Source organism: Hemicordylus capensis, chromosome 9 (assembly GCF_027244095.1).
Source record: "Hemicordylus capensis ecotype Gifberg chromosome 9, rHemCap1.1.pri, whole genome shotgun sequence".
NCBI lineage: Eukaryota > Metazoa > Chordata > Lepidosauria > Squamata > Cordylidae > Hemicordylus > Hemicordylus capensis.
The window spans coordinates 6,294,623-6,308,667 of NC_069665.1; the positions used below are offsets into that span (position 1 = coordinate 6,294,623).

A 14,045-nucleotide genomic window follows, 5' to 3' on the forward strand; every position below is an offset into this window, starting at 1 on the left:
TTGATGTGAACTGAAACGCCCTGCCCAGGGCTGAGGTTAACAGGGCCTTGAATGCTGAACTGATGCCAGAGAAATCAAGAGTTCCTCAGCCATACTAAAAGGCTCTTGGAGGAGTTCAGTGATCACCACACTGATGATAACTTAAACCAGGGTTTCTTAACCTTCGGCCCCCAGATGTTGTTGGACTACAACTCCCATCATCACCAGACATGGCCTTTGTGGCTGAGGATGATGGGAGTTGTAGTTCAACAACATCTGGGGGCCCAAGGTTAAGAAAACCTGACATAAACCAGGAAAGTCAAGTTAATAAGAATTTTTCTTAGCAACATAGAAGGTGTTGGTCTTGGTCCAGTTCAAAAGCACTTTGCTGGGTGGAAGGCATCTGTCCTTTCAATTGGTATATTTTCCAGCATCGGTAAAAACTGCAAGATAGAAGTCTGGCTCTAAACTTGACATCCTCCTTTGTCACACAACATCTCTCTGTGTGTCTATAAATTTTTGATAGCTCCTGAAGCAAGGAGGTAAATACAGGTGGTCCCCGTTATCCGTGGATTTGTGTATCTCCGGTCAGGAAAAAGACACTTGACTCTGGCGTGTGTGTGTGTGTGTGTATCACATGCCAACCTCGCGTATCCGTAGGTTGGAGGTGGTCGGAAATGACCACAGAGGTAATTTCTGGCAACCATCTTGTTCGTCGGAGCCACAAAATGGCGCCCGTCTTAAAAACAAAAAAACCCCTCAGCAATTTTTGACCCAATTTGGAGGCATTCTCGGGGCACAGTGTGACTCGGGGTGGGAGCTTCCCCTGAGACGGGCTTCCCCCATATTTCCCCCTGAAAACTGGCTGATTTTCGGCCATTTTTGACCCATTTTGGCCAACTGGGAACCTAACCCCTGCAATTGCATTGCCCTAATGCCTCAATATTCGTGGTTTCTGTATCTGCAGTACAACCACGGAACTAAACCCTCACGAATAACGGGGTGTGTGTGTGTGTGTGTGTGTGTGTATCCCCCCCTTTGCAATCTTGATATCCAGAGCCTTATGTCAAGATTTCCCAAGGACTCTGATCACACTTGAAGGCCAGCATTTCTGTTGCTATAAAATTGTTGTTTTTTGCACTTACAGTCCACTTTGCCAGTGTGGTGCTACAATAAAATGCCTCATTAAAATTGCTTTTGAACAAAGAGTGAAGAAGAGAAAGGGCTATATTCGGGGCAACCAGAAGTCAAGCAGAAGTAAAGGCCCTGTAAAGCAGGGATTCCCAGCCTTGGATTCCCAAATGTTGCTGGACTACAGCTCCCATTGTCCCCAGCTACAATGGCCTCCACTGTGGTTGCGGATTTATGGGAGTCCCAATCTGACAACATCAGGGGACCCAGGGTTGAGAATCTCTGCTCTGAAGGCACCTCCGGGTTTTGGTTTTTAAAGATGGGGCATGAAAAGCATTGAATAATAATCCAGGGAGGGGATGTGTGAGGCAGATTGCCTCAGCAAAAGCTATTTATTTAGCGTACAAGTTCTCAAACTGGGATACCCAGATTTTGTTGTGTTGCTGCTTGCATTATCCAAAGTCACAGTGCCCAAAGGCCAATTTTCTTTTTTATGAGCAAAATAGGCAAAATACAAAAATCAAAGGCCATTGTGGCTGGGGATCTTAGGAATTGTAGTCAAACATCATCTGGGGACCCAAGGTTGGGAATCTCTGACCTAGTGACCTGAACTGTGTGGTGAGATCCCATCCAAGGAGGAAATGTACTGTTACTGGATTTATTACAGCAGGCCCCAAACAGACCATGTGCCATACTGATGTTTTATGCATTCTGATCAGCTTTTTGATCATCTCCCAGCAGCCCAGTTATGTCAGTGAGTTGGGGGCACCCAGTCGTAGTTCTTTGGACAGTGTGGAGATGGCATACGCCCGACAGGTGAGTAAACCAAAATCCCTGGTATATCTACTTGTTTAGCCCAAACTTCCAAGCCTGAGGGCAGTTTCAGTTTCAGATGTGAGAGCTGGTCTTGCGGTAGCAAGCATTAATTGTCCACTTTGCTAAGCAGGGCCTGCCTCAATTTGCACTTGGATGGGTGACCTCATGGCAGTGCTATCTCCTGTAAGATATTCTCCTTAGGGGACGGAGGTCATAGCTCAGTGGAAGAGCATCTGCTTGCATGTCAAAAGTCCCAGATTCAATCCCTGGCAGCGCCTCCGTGTAGCACTAGGAATGACTCCTGCCTGTAATCCCGCAGAACCACTGCCAGTTAATGTGGACAGTATTTATTTATTTATTTACATTTATGTCCTGCTCTTCCTCCAAGGAGCCCAGAGCGGTGTACTACATACTTGAGTTTCTCCTCACAACCACACTGTGAAGTAGGTTGGGCTGAGAGAGAAGTGACTGGCCCAGAGTCACCCAGAAAATCTCATGGCTGAATGGAGATTTGAACTCGGGTCTCCCTGGTCCTAGTCCAGCACTCTAACCACTACGCCACACTGGCTCAGTACTGAGCTAGCAAGATCAATGATCTGGCTCAGTATAAGGCAGCTTCCTATGTTCCTATGACATCAACAGTGATCTTAAAATCTGTCAGTGTAGGCTATTTTGATTGTCTAGATGTGGGCCTTTGACGCCTGCTCCTCAGTCTGCTCCTAGAGCCATATTGACATGAAACAAACATTTTATCCAACAACAACAAATATTTATATACTGCTTTTCAACAAATGTTTCCAAAGCAGTTTACATAGAGAAATAATATATTAATAAGATAAGATGGATCCCAGTGCCCAAAGGGCTCACAAACTAAAAAGAAACATAAATAGATGCCAGCAATAGTCACTGGAGGTGCTGTGCTAGGGGTGGATCGGGCCCGTTACTCTCCCCCTGCTAAATAAAGAGAATCACCACATTAAAAGGTGCCTCTCTGCCCAGTTAGCAGGGGCCAGCCATTTTTAAGGGAGATTCAGGCAGGTCTTCAAGCATTGGTCTGAAGCGGTGTTCTCTCTAAGGCGTGCACATGTGCACGTGCTCACAAGTTTTTTTAAAAATGTCTGCTCAGTTCATTTTAGATCCCGCTCAGGTTGAATCAGGAAGGCCCCATTCTGAACACAGGTCCGCACACTGCCTTGATACTGCCGCCCTGAACAAAACTCATTCCAAAACACAGATGAAAAAAATTAGTGAGAACCCTGGTCTGAAGCCGAGGTAATTTGCATCCCATCAGAAAATCTGAAGGCACCTGGCATTGCTGCATGTCATAGAACATCCTGGGCTACCAGCATCTGCACACACAGAATCCCCAGCAGCCAGATAGCTAGAAACGAGTGCTGAAAATGGAAGGGGTGCAAAGCTGCATAAGCAGTGCTGTAAGGCAAGAGGTTGTCCCAAACGGATATATCCAGATATAAACCAATCTGTGTTACTCTTTTAGTGCAGTGAATGCTGGTTGACGTGACCTGTGTGGCATTTCAGCTTTCAGTGACCCAATCAGTAACCGCTCGGCCTAACGAGCCAGAGGGCTGCTGAAGGAGGCATCTCATCGGGTTCCTCCTCTCTCTCCCACTCGGCCCAAGAGGCTGCCTGCAGGCTGGCCATTTGTCCGGTAGAGCTGCACGGATGGCTAGCCTGGAGGCAGTGTGGCTCTTGGGCTGGGCGGGGGAGAGAGGAGGGATCTGATGAACTGTTTCCTTCAGCAGCCCCCTGGCTCGTTAGGCTGAGCCACTACCAGACCCAGTCGAGTGATGACTCCACTGCACATTAACAGATACGGTAGCACATAGCTCTGGGGTAGGTCTGCAGTGGAACAATCACAGGGGCACTTCACCGCATGTTGAGTTGCAAGGTGGGTCCAGTCAAAACGCCTTCGTTTCATCACAACCGGAAGCTTGCATGAATCCACCTGATGTGTGAACACTTGGTTCCCATCTCCAACACCGCCTGAGGCGCCGTCCGTGATCATGTGCCCAGCAGTGGCTGAGTCAGAGGGCTTTCCCTCCCACCTCATTACAGCCTGAGTACAGCTGCTGGGTGTGGGACAGCCCTCCAACCGAGTGGCTGCCCAGTGCAGGATTACGGATGGCGCTTGACAGACTGGTCAGAACCCGGAAGCGAACGAGGTTAGGAGTCCTCTACACTATTCTTGCTCATGTGAACTGCCTTATATTTTAGCAAAAGGGAGGGGTCATGGGGCAGGGGGGGTCACATGAAATTGCTGCCGTTGCTTTGATGTTTGCTTAATATAAATGCATATTAAAAGAAACAAATTCTGTTGCTTTTTATAAATGTTGTTAAATATTGTGAAGCATGAAAATGCTCCATTTTCCAAGTGCACCTATCCCTCACCAACCGCGTGGGTTCCGTTCCTGGGAAAGCTCGCGGCTGGCAAATTCGCAGTTGGAGAGACATTGAAAGCGATGGCAGACAGGGGGTTCGGGGATCGCAGTCACAAGAAGATAGAAAAAATAAGAAGAAAGAAAAAATGACCCCCTAACCTCCAAAGATCACCCCTGTCTCCTGAAAACTGCCCCCCCTTAATAACACCTCCCCAAAAAACAAAACTCGCCAAACCACAGATACTCAGGTTGTGGTTGGCAAAGGCAGTCACAATTTCCCAGTCATGGATATTCATATCCGGGATTGGAAAACCGTGATTGACGAGGGACGACTGTAATACACGTTTCACACTGAAATACATCAGCTAATGTATTTCAAGCAATAAATGTTTCACTATTGCTTGGAACCTACTTGGAGTTTTCTTTAACAGTGTGTGTTTACCATTTGAACAAGCCGTTAGCCTTTCCAGAGTCGTGAATGGAGACTGTCACCGGAGTCTCTGCTTTAGGGCTTTGTGACTCTGCCGGCACCTGCTCCTTCTGCGCCATCATTAGATCAGCTTAAGTTTTGCCATGCAGTGCAGCAGGACATGCTGCCTTGCTTTGGACCCCGGGGCCTGCCTGGAGCTTTGGAATAAATGTGAAGGAGTGATTCTATGGCTCTCCATCCCCCGGTGGGTTGTGGCTGCAAGGCAGTGGAAGCTGGTTGGCTGGAGAAGACCCCCAAGGCCGTCTGAGCTATCTGGAGGCCTCCTCCGGATTCTGCTGCAGTTAGTCGTGAGGATGGGAGCGGGGGTGAGGGGGGAAAGAGGACAGGCTGTGAAAAAGCGGCTCACTCCTGATTATGTTTCAGATCTATGCTTATAATGAGAAGATTGTGAATGGACACCTGCAGCCCAACTTGGTGGAACTTTGTGCTGCTGCTTCTGCAGAACTGGATGATAAGGTATGGCTCATAGGTTAGGATAGGTTAGTAGTGCACTGCTACTGCTTCTTGGTTGTCTCCAAGTAAACCTATTCATGACCACACCACGGTATGCCCATCATAAAAAGTTAAAAAAATAAGAAGAAGGTACGGTTGGAGGAAGCCATACTATTTATATTTACATGCCAGTTTGTTTATTGGACAATAAAGGAGACAAGGACAAAGAATCCCTTCATTGTGGCTAGGGATGATGGGAGTTGTAGTTCAACAACAGCGGGAGAGCCAAGGTGGCCCACCCATTCTAGAGCTTTGCCTCGGAGCATTTTAGCGGGAAACTCGCCCACTAACATCCCTATATGTGTGAGCCCTGTAAGGTATTCCCCTGAGCAGATAGGGGTGATTTGGGAAGAGCACCTTCATGCTTGCAGGCAGAAGGTTCCAAGTTCCCTCCCTGGCGGCATCTCCAAGAGAGGGCTGAGAGAGACTCCTGCCTGCAACCTTGGAGAAGCCGCTGCCAGTCTGGGTAGACAATACTGAGCGAGATGGACCAGTGGTCTGGCTCAGTATATGGCAGCTTCCCCAGGAGAGGTTTCAGACGTGGTAAATAACCAAGAAGGATTGTCCCGTCACAAAATTTAAAATTGAAATTCAAAGCTAGGTTGATGCGATCAATCACGTCTTGCCAATAGGGAGCTATTACATTGCAACTCCACATCATATGAGTTAAAGCTTTAAAGTTTATTTATGGTGATTTTAAGCTGTACATTATTTTTAGGTTTTAGCTGTTGTTTGGTCAAATCGTAAACCGCCCTGAGATTTCATATAGGGCGGTATAAAAATATGATCAATAAATGGAACAGTGAGCCCTCCGGTACACCGCAGTGCCAACCTCAGGGAGAAGCCGTGGAAAAGCAACTGTCCCAATCCATCCCCAGCACAGCTTCCTTCTAGGGGCTGTTGCTGGGGTCTCCCTTATTTTTCTTTTTAGACTGTGAGCCCCTTGGGGACAGGGGACCCTTTTATTGATCTGTTATTTCTTTTTCTACGTAAACCACTTTGGGAACTTTTTGTTGAAAAGCAGTATATAAGTAGCAGTATATGTTTACGAAACAAGAATACGGGTGTCATGTGCGGATAGTTTTAACTGACCCCTCTTCATTTTAAATGCCGCCCTGATGAAAATACATACACTATGCAAGCTGTGTCGTGGCCGCAGTGTTGATTGGATCTGGTTTCTTTTCTAGAACATTCTGGACTTGTGGGCAATGGTGAAGCAAATGGCAGATGTCTTGCTGGTGCCTGCAAGTGATGCGTTGAAAGTCCGGACAAGCATGGAGGTGCAGATGGAGTTTGTCAGGCAGGCCCTGCGATACCTTGAGCAAAGGTACGGGTGCACTTGTACAGAAGAGAGACGGCCTTAAATATATTGCAGCATGACCAGATGGCAACAGAAGCAGCACATGGACAAGGGGAGGAAAGGGGATGGGGGAATCTAGGCTAAAGGGTGGGTTGTGGGAAACAGACGGTACCCCAAATCCCTAAGTGAAATACCCAGGCTTAGGCCCTGGGTATCTAAGAGAGCGTCTTCTTCACTACGAGCCCCACCGCCCACTGAGGTCATCTGAGGAGGTCCATCTCCAGTTACCGCCAACTCGTTTGGTGGCTACACAGAGACGGGCCTTCTCGGCTGCTGCCCCGAGATTGTGGAATGCGCTCTCTGCTGAGATACAATCCTCCCCATCTCTGGCAATTTTCAAAAAACACCTGAAAACCCATCTTTTCGCCCAAGCTTTCTCAGCTGCCTAAATTTTTAGGTTTTAATCTTTGGTTTATTTTTAAATTGTTAAATTGTTTTAAGTTTTTGTATATTTTTTTAACTTGTTTTATGCTGTTGTTAACCGCCCAGAGACAAAAGTTTGGGGCGGTGTACAAATTTGAGAAAGAAAGAAAGAAAGAAAGAAAGAAAGAAAGAAAGAAAGAAAGAAAGAAAGAAAGAAAGAAAGAAAGAAAAGGTTTATGAATAGACTTGTGGCAATAAGTCATAGCTGAGGTGTAGGTTTCCAAATGTCATGACAGTCCTCCAGTCCTGCTCTCTGCAATATTTACAGAGCTCATTAAGTTAAACCTTGTGTCTCGTGATGTGTCCGTGGGGTATTGCTATCCTTCCGGTGATGAAGGATATTTCTTCTGACAACCAAGAGGACCTTTGCTATCCTACTTGCCAGCCTTAAGCTGGGTGGGATGGATCTTATAAGGCAGAAGTTTCTGACCTTGGACCCTCAGATTTTGGACCATCACTTCTTTTGGACATCGTGGCTGTGGATGAGGAGATCTGTAGCTCAGCACCATCTGGGGACCCCAGTTTGGTATCAGGAAAGCTGCTTGAGGATGCAACTTTAGCCCCGTCAGGTCACTGCTCTTGGGCCAGCCTTGGAGCACGTGAGACTCCGTTTTGGTGAGCAGCTCATGGTTTCTTGCAGTTACAAGAACTACACGCTGGTGACCGTCTTTGGAAACTTGCACCAAGCCCAGCTGGGTGGAGTACCTGGAACCTACCAATCAGTCCACAGCTTCCTGAACATCAAACTCCCTGTGTCCGTCCCAGGACTTCAGGTATGTGCAGCCAAGAGGGCGTAGCCGAGCTGTTCTGCCATTACTGTGCCCACTTCCACGAAAACTATGACATAGTTGGAGTGCCAGGAAAGCCCCCTTCCTGCCCCAATCAACTAGGGATCATTAGGAAGGGGATTGGAAATGAAAATGCTCATATCATAATGCCCTTATACAAATCTATGGTGCAGCCACATTTGGAGTACTGCGTGCAGTTCTGGTCACCATATCTTAAGAAGGACTTTGGGGCAGAAGAGGGCAACCAAGATGATCGGGGACCTGGAGCACCTTCCTTATGAGGCAAGGCTACAGCATCTGGGGCTTTTTGGTTTGGAAAAGGAGCAACTACAGGGAGACATGATAAGAGGTGGATAAAATATGCATGGAATAGAGAGAGTGGACAGAGAGAAATTTTTCTCCCTCTCTCACTACACTAGAACCAGGGGCCATCCCTTGAAACTGATGGCCAGTCCTTTCACAACACATAATTCATCTATGGAATTCTCTGCCGTGGGATGTGGTGTTGGCCGCTAGGTTGGATGGCTTTAAAAGGGGCTTAGACAAATTCATGGAGGAGAGGTCTATCATTGGCTGCTAGTCAGAAGGCCTCAGAGGCAAAATGCCTCTAAATACCAGTTGCAGGGGTGCAACAGCAGGAGAGAGAGCATGCCCTCAGCTCTTACCTGTGGGCTTCTCAGAGGCATCTGACGGGCCACTGTGAGAAACAGATGCTGGACTAGATAGGCCTTGGGCCTGATCCAGCTGGGCTGCTGTTATCTTCTTCTGCAATTATCTGCCTGCTTTTTCAGGATGGGGAGGTGGAAGGCCATCCTGTCTGGGCGATCATCTACTACTGCATGCGATGTGGGGACTTAATGGCAGCCTTCCAAGTGGTGAATCGAACGCAGCACCAGCTGGGAGAGTTCAAAACTTGGTTCCAGGAGTACATGCACAGCAAAGATAAAAGGTACTTGGAGATTTCCAAAAGGAATCCAGGAAAGCAGGGAGGACTCTAAGAGTGAAATTATAGTTTTGCTTGGAATATTGAACCCTAATGGGCCGATAAATGTTCTGTCAAACTTGAGTGACGGATGCTGCTCATTTTATTTATTTATTCAATTTCTATACCGCCCTTCCAAAAAATGGCTCTCGGCGGTTTGTTTGTTTACAAACAAATAAGATGGATCCCTGTCCCCAAAGGGCTCACAGTCTAAAAGAAACATAAGACAGACACTAGCAACAGTCACTGGAGGTCCTGTGCTGGGGGTGGATAGAGCCAGTTACTCTCCCCCTGCTAAATAAAGAGAATCACCACGTTAAAAGGTGCCTCTTTGCCAAGTTAGCAGGGCAAGTAAGCTGCATATGAAAAGTTCATTGTTTCAGAATAAATTCATGGCTGTGAAGCTGTGAGGTTTTCACAGAGAAGAACTGTTTGAAAAGATGCAAATTTTTGCTTCAAGAACTATGCATTTGTTGGCAAGAAACCCTGCCAGTTTAAGACCAGAGTTTGGTTCAAGCTCCACAAAGCTGGGAAATTGGAACCCAAGGCTAATTCCTTAACAGATGTGCCACGTGATCAGTCATAATGTTGTGCAATTCACAAATTGTCCTCACTTGTTGCTCTGCTATGTTGCTTATGTGCTATTGTTTGTTGGACATGTGCATATTGTGTTAAACTGTGTCGGCTGTACACACAGGGCCAGTGTAGGCAACACAATCTGAACATTTGGCAGAGGGACATACTAGAGAAATAATCCTGTGTGTTGCTCCTTGGATTTTGGACACCAAGCAGCAACTTTGAGGGTTTTCCTACAAATAGTAAAACTACAGCGATGGGCATTCCCAAGAGCTGGATTTGATCACTTCATTTTCTCTTCTTGTAGACTGTCTCCTACCACCGAGAACAAGGTCCGCCTCCATTACAGACGGGCCCTGAGAAACAACACTGACCCTTACAAAAGAGCCGTTTACTGCATCATTGGCCGGTGCGATATTGCTGACAACCACAGCGAAGTGGCCGATAAAACAGAAGATTATCTTTGGCTAAAGGTAGCTGTGGCTTCCCTTCAACTTTTTGGAGCCAGTTGTGCTCTCTTCTCCTCCCTGCCCCCCACAAATGCTTCAGTGGTCAATTTTAATTTCCAGAGATGCCCTTCCAAACATCCTAACATGTAGGTCTTCTGCTGAAATGTTCCTGAATATGATCCACATGGTTCAGTTGAGAGTATTCCTAGCTACCCTTGCTGTACAGGGTAGTGTAGCTATTGCACTTTTGAAATTAGAGTGCTCCAGCTTGAGCTCAAGGACGTAGATGTGGGAGAAATCTCTTCAAGCTAATTGGGGCCTCCTCAGTGCCACCTGCCGTGGTCATGGAGATTAGTGGTCGCTGCAGCTAACGATTTTCACTGATTTCAAGCCACAAAACCCTTATGTCAGGAGCATCCTGAATTGTCCTTACTTGAGTAAAATTTTAAATAATCCCTTGATTTCAGTAGAAACATAGGAACACAGGAAGCTGCCATATACTGAATCCATTGGTCCATCTAGCTCAGTGTCACCTACACAGACTGGCAGCAGCTATACAGACTGGCAGAGGTTGCAGGCAGGGGTCTCTCTCAGCCCTTTCTTGGAGGTGCTGCCAGGGAGGGAACTGGGAACCTTCTGCATGCAAGCAGGCAGGTGCTCTTCCCAGAGTGGCCCCATCCCCTAAGGGGAAGATCTTCCAGTGCTTACACATGTAGTCTCCCATTCAAATGCAAACCAGGGTGGGCCTGGCTTAGCAAAGAGGGCAATTCATGCTTGCTACTGCAAGACCAGCTCTCCTCCCATAGAGTTACTCCACTTTCTTTCAGTTGGGCATCAGGCTGTAAACCAGACCTGGAAAGCCAGGGAATATGTTTTACAACCACTCTGAGAGCTGGGTCACAGTTGTTCCCGTTTTATACATGGGAAACCGAGGCTGAGAGAAAAGCAATTTGTCCAAAGCTATACATCTGTAGCTGAGGTGATCTGTGAGGCCACGACTCTCAGGTATGGGCCCCATTGTTGGATTTGCTGGACCACATCTTTTGTTTCTTTGTAGAGGTTTCACACATGGCTAGTTCATTTGATTTTGTTTTGATCTGTGGTAGACTTTGCTTGTCACTTGATCGGCTTCCAGAGAGGGAGCTTCTGTTGTGTGAGCAGGGCAAAGGTGGCCAAAATATCTCCTTTATCTGTAGCTGAACCAGGTGTGCTTTGATGATGATGGCTCCAACTCACCCCAAGACAGGCTGACTTTGTCCCAGTTCCAGAAACAGCTCCTTGAAGACTATGGTAAGTTAATCTAGAGATGAGGTGAGTATTCTGGATTGCATGTACATGTGTGCCTCTAGGGACTGAGACCATGCTAAGAATAGTCACAGGACCACCACCACCACCACCTACTACTACTACTACTACTACTACTACTACTACTACTTATATCCCGCTTTTCTACAGACGTTCTCAAAGTGGTTTACATAGAAAAGGTAAATACAATAAGAAGGTCCTCTGTCCCCAAAGGACTCACAATTTAAAAAGAAATATAAGGTAGACACCAGCAACAGCCACTGGGGAGATGCTGTGCTGGGGTTGGATAGGGCCAGTTGCTCTCCCTCTAGTAAATATAAGAGAATCGCTGCTTTAAAACATGCCTCTTTGCTCAGTTAGCAGGGGACCTTGAGTAGGCCTTGAAAGGGAACCTCTTCAAAGAGCTCAGCTGTCATACTGATGCATCCTATTGGAAGCAATGGTGTTGAACAAGATGGACAAGCCAGCCGAAACAGTTAAACTCTCTTGGGTGGAGAGCTGGTCTTGCAGTAATGAGTACAAATTGCCCCTTGGTTTGCTTTTGGGTGGGTGACTATATGTGAGCATTGGCTTCTGTGAGATATTTCTTTTGGGGGATGTGACCATAGGTCAGCCGAAGAGCATCTGCTTGCATGTAGGAGGTCCCAGGTTCAATCCCTGGCAGCATCTCCAGGTAGGGCTGGGAGAGACTCCTGACAGAAATCTGGGAGAGTCACTGCCAGTCAGTGTAGACAGTCCTGAGCTAGAGAGACTAAGGGTCTGACTACGACGACGGCAAATATTTATATACCGCTTTTCAACCGAAGTTCTCAAAGCGGTTTATTTAGAACAATAAATAAATAAATAACAAGATGGTGTCAAGACTGTATAAGCAGGTGCGGAGGCCAGCGGCGGCCCAGATTCTGCCGCCGCCGCTGGAGCCCCATTTGCCCCCCATGTGTGCCGTCAGATGTGGGGGCATGGTTTAGCTTTCAAACGGGGCTGCACGGAGCTAAAAGGGGCCGCACGGATCTCCCTTTAAAAAGCAGGGAGAGCGGCAGCGTTGCGAATGCAGCGCTGGCTGATGTAACTCCCAAACGGGGCCGCGGGGCCCCGTTTGGGAGCTAAATCATGCCCCCCGCGCGTCTGATGTCAGATGCAGGGGTTGTGTCTAAGGCCCTTCAGGTGCGGCGGCCCGGGTTCTTTGAACCCATCCGCTCAGTGGTGGCTCTGCCCCTGTGTATAAGGCAACTTCCTTTATTCCTGTGACTCCGAAATGGGTAGTTCATGACTTGTCCAATAATCAGGCTGGCATGTAAATAGAACAATATGGCTTCTTCCCTAACCTTACCTAGGTCTTTTAAAAAAACTTTTTATGATGTGTGCACAGTGATGCCATCAGAGAGAGGTTTCCTGGAGTGCAACTGAATGATCTAGTGCTCTGATATGGCTGCTTCCCTTTTGCCTTGCCAAGCGGTGATGCATTATGACACACCCTCTCTACTACCACAGCCGAATCAGTCCCAGACACCGACATCTTTCCCTCCACTCTTGCGTGTTCCTCCAGGTGAGTCGCACTTTGCCGTCAACCAGCAGCCCTTCCTGTACTTCCAAGTCTTGTTCCTTACGGCCCAGTTTGAAGCCGCCATCGCCTTCCTCTTCCGCACCGAACGCCTGCGCTGCCACGCCGTCCACGTCGCCTTGGTCCTCTTTGAACTCAAGCTGCTTCTGAAGTCTCCTGGGCAGAGCGCACAGATCTGTGAGTCCCGCATTACTCATCTAGGCTTCTCCCTGCCAGAAATGAACCCTTCTGCGGGGGTGCGGCTCTGTCTGTATCCTCTGCAGAATATAAACATGCCATCCAAGCATCCGACTGCCAGAGATGTGGCAATTAGGGCCTAAAGTTGTTAGTCAGGGGTTGGTGGGCTGGTCTTGGAAAGCTGGTCATGTAGCAAGCATGACTTGTCCCCTAAGCTAAGCAGGGTCCACCCTGGATGCATATGAATGGGAGACTAGAAGTGTGAGCACTGCAAGCTATTCCCCTTAGGGGATGGAGTCACTCTGGGAAGAGCATCTAGGTTCCAAGTTCCCTCCCTGGCAGCATCTCCAAGATAGGGCTGGGAGAGATTCCTGCCTGCCACCTTGGAGAAGCTGCTGCCAGTCTGTGAAGACAATACTGAGCTAGATAGACCAATGGTCTGACTCAGTATATGGCAGCTTCCTATGTTCTGATGTTCCAATGAAATGCATTGGTTCCTTCCAAATGGCCATGGAATGCATTGGGTTTCTGAATGGAGCCATTCAGAAATCCAATGCATTCCATGGTCATTTGGAAGGAACTAGTGCATTTCAGGGGGCATTCTGTCATTCACTCTAGGATGTCCTGACACTAGTCCACTGTAAGACTTGCATGCTTACAGCCCCAGCTTTGCGCTCTGGCAGCATCTCCAGGAAGGGCCGAGAAAGATTCCTGCCTGCAACCTTGGAGAAGCCGCTGCCAGTCAGTGCAGGCAATACTGGGCAAGATGGACCTATGGTCTGACTCTGTATATGGCAGCTTCCATCTGCCCTTGTAGGGTATGGACTGGTCTTGGGGATACTTGGCATACCACTGACTCTGCGCCTGTTGTCTCCACACACACATTAGCATTCTGAAGCAATTTCTGAAAGGTGTTGAGCTGCAGTGACAGTGTGTGTTGGAGAATTCATAAGACGGATGAACGTAACTTCCAAAGAAGGCCAGTCTCACCGCGTCCCAGGAACTAGGTCAGACCAGTGGCCCGGCTCACTCTGCAGGCTGCCTCCCAACAGCGACCAGCTAGGCTCAGGAAGCTTCACAAGCAGGCTGTGATGGCGGGACCCATCCCCTGCTTTAT

At 47.8% G+C, this 14,045-nt stretch overlaps 1 protein-coding gene across 6 annotated transcripts in view; it reads left to right on the forward strand.

Annotated features, from left to right (window-relative positions):
• NUP93 (nucleoporin 93) overlaps positions 1–14,045 on the forward strand; it is a 105,481-nt gene that overhangs the window by 74,739 nt on the left and 16,697 nt on the right. For 5 of the 6 annotated variants that reach the window (XM_053271100.1, XM_053271099.1, XM_053271101.1 and 2 more), the window contains 8 exons: positions 1,849–1,926; positions 5,179–5,271; positions 6,495–6,634; positions 7,731–7,863; positions 8,670–8,827; positions 9,744–9,909; positions 11,082–11,175; positions 12,737–12,928. In XM_053271100.1, the coding sequence (XP_053127075.1) occupies positions 1,849–1,926; positions 5,179–5,271; positions 6,495–6,634; positions 7,731–7,863; positions 8,670–8,827; positions 9,744–9,909; positions 11,082–11,175; positions 12,737–12,928 (1,054 nt within the window). The remainder of the gene's footprint in view (positions 1–1,848; positions 1,927–5,178; positions 5,272–6,494; positions 6,635–7,730; positions 7,864–8,669; positions 8,828–9,743; positions 9,910–11,081; positions 11,176–12,736; positions 12,929–14,045) is intronic. The other variant, XM_053271102.1, reaches the window with a different exon arrangement.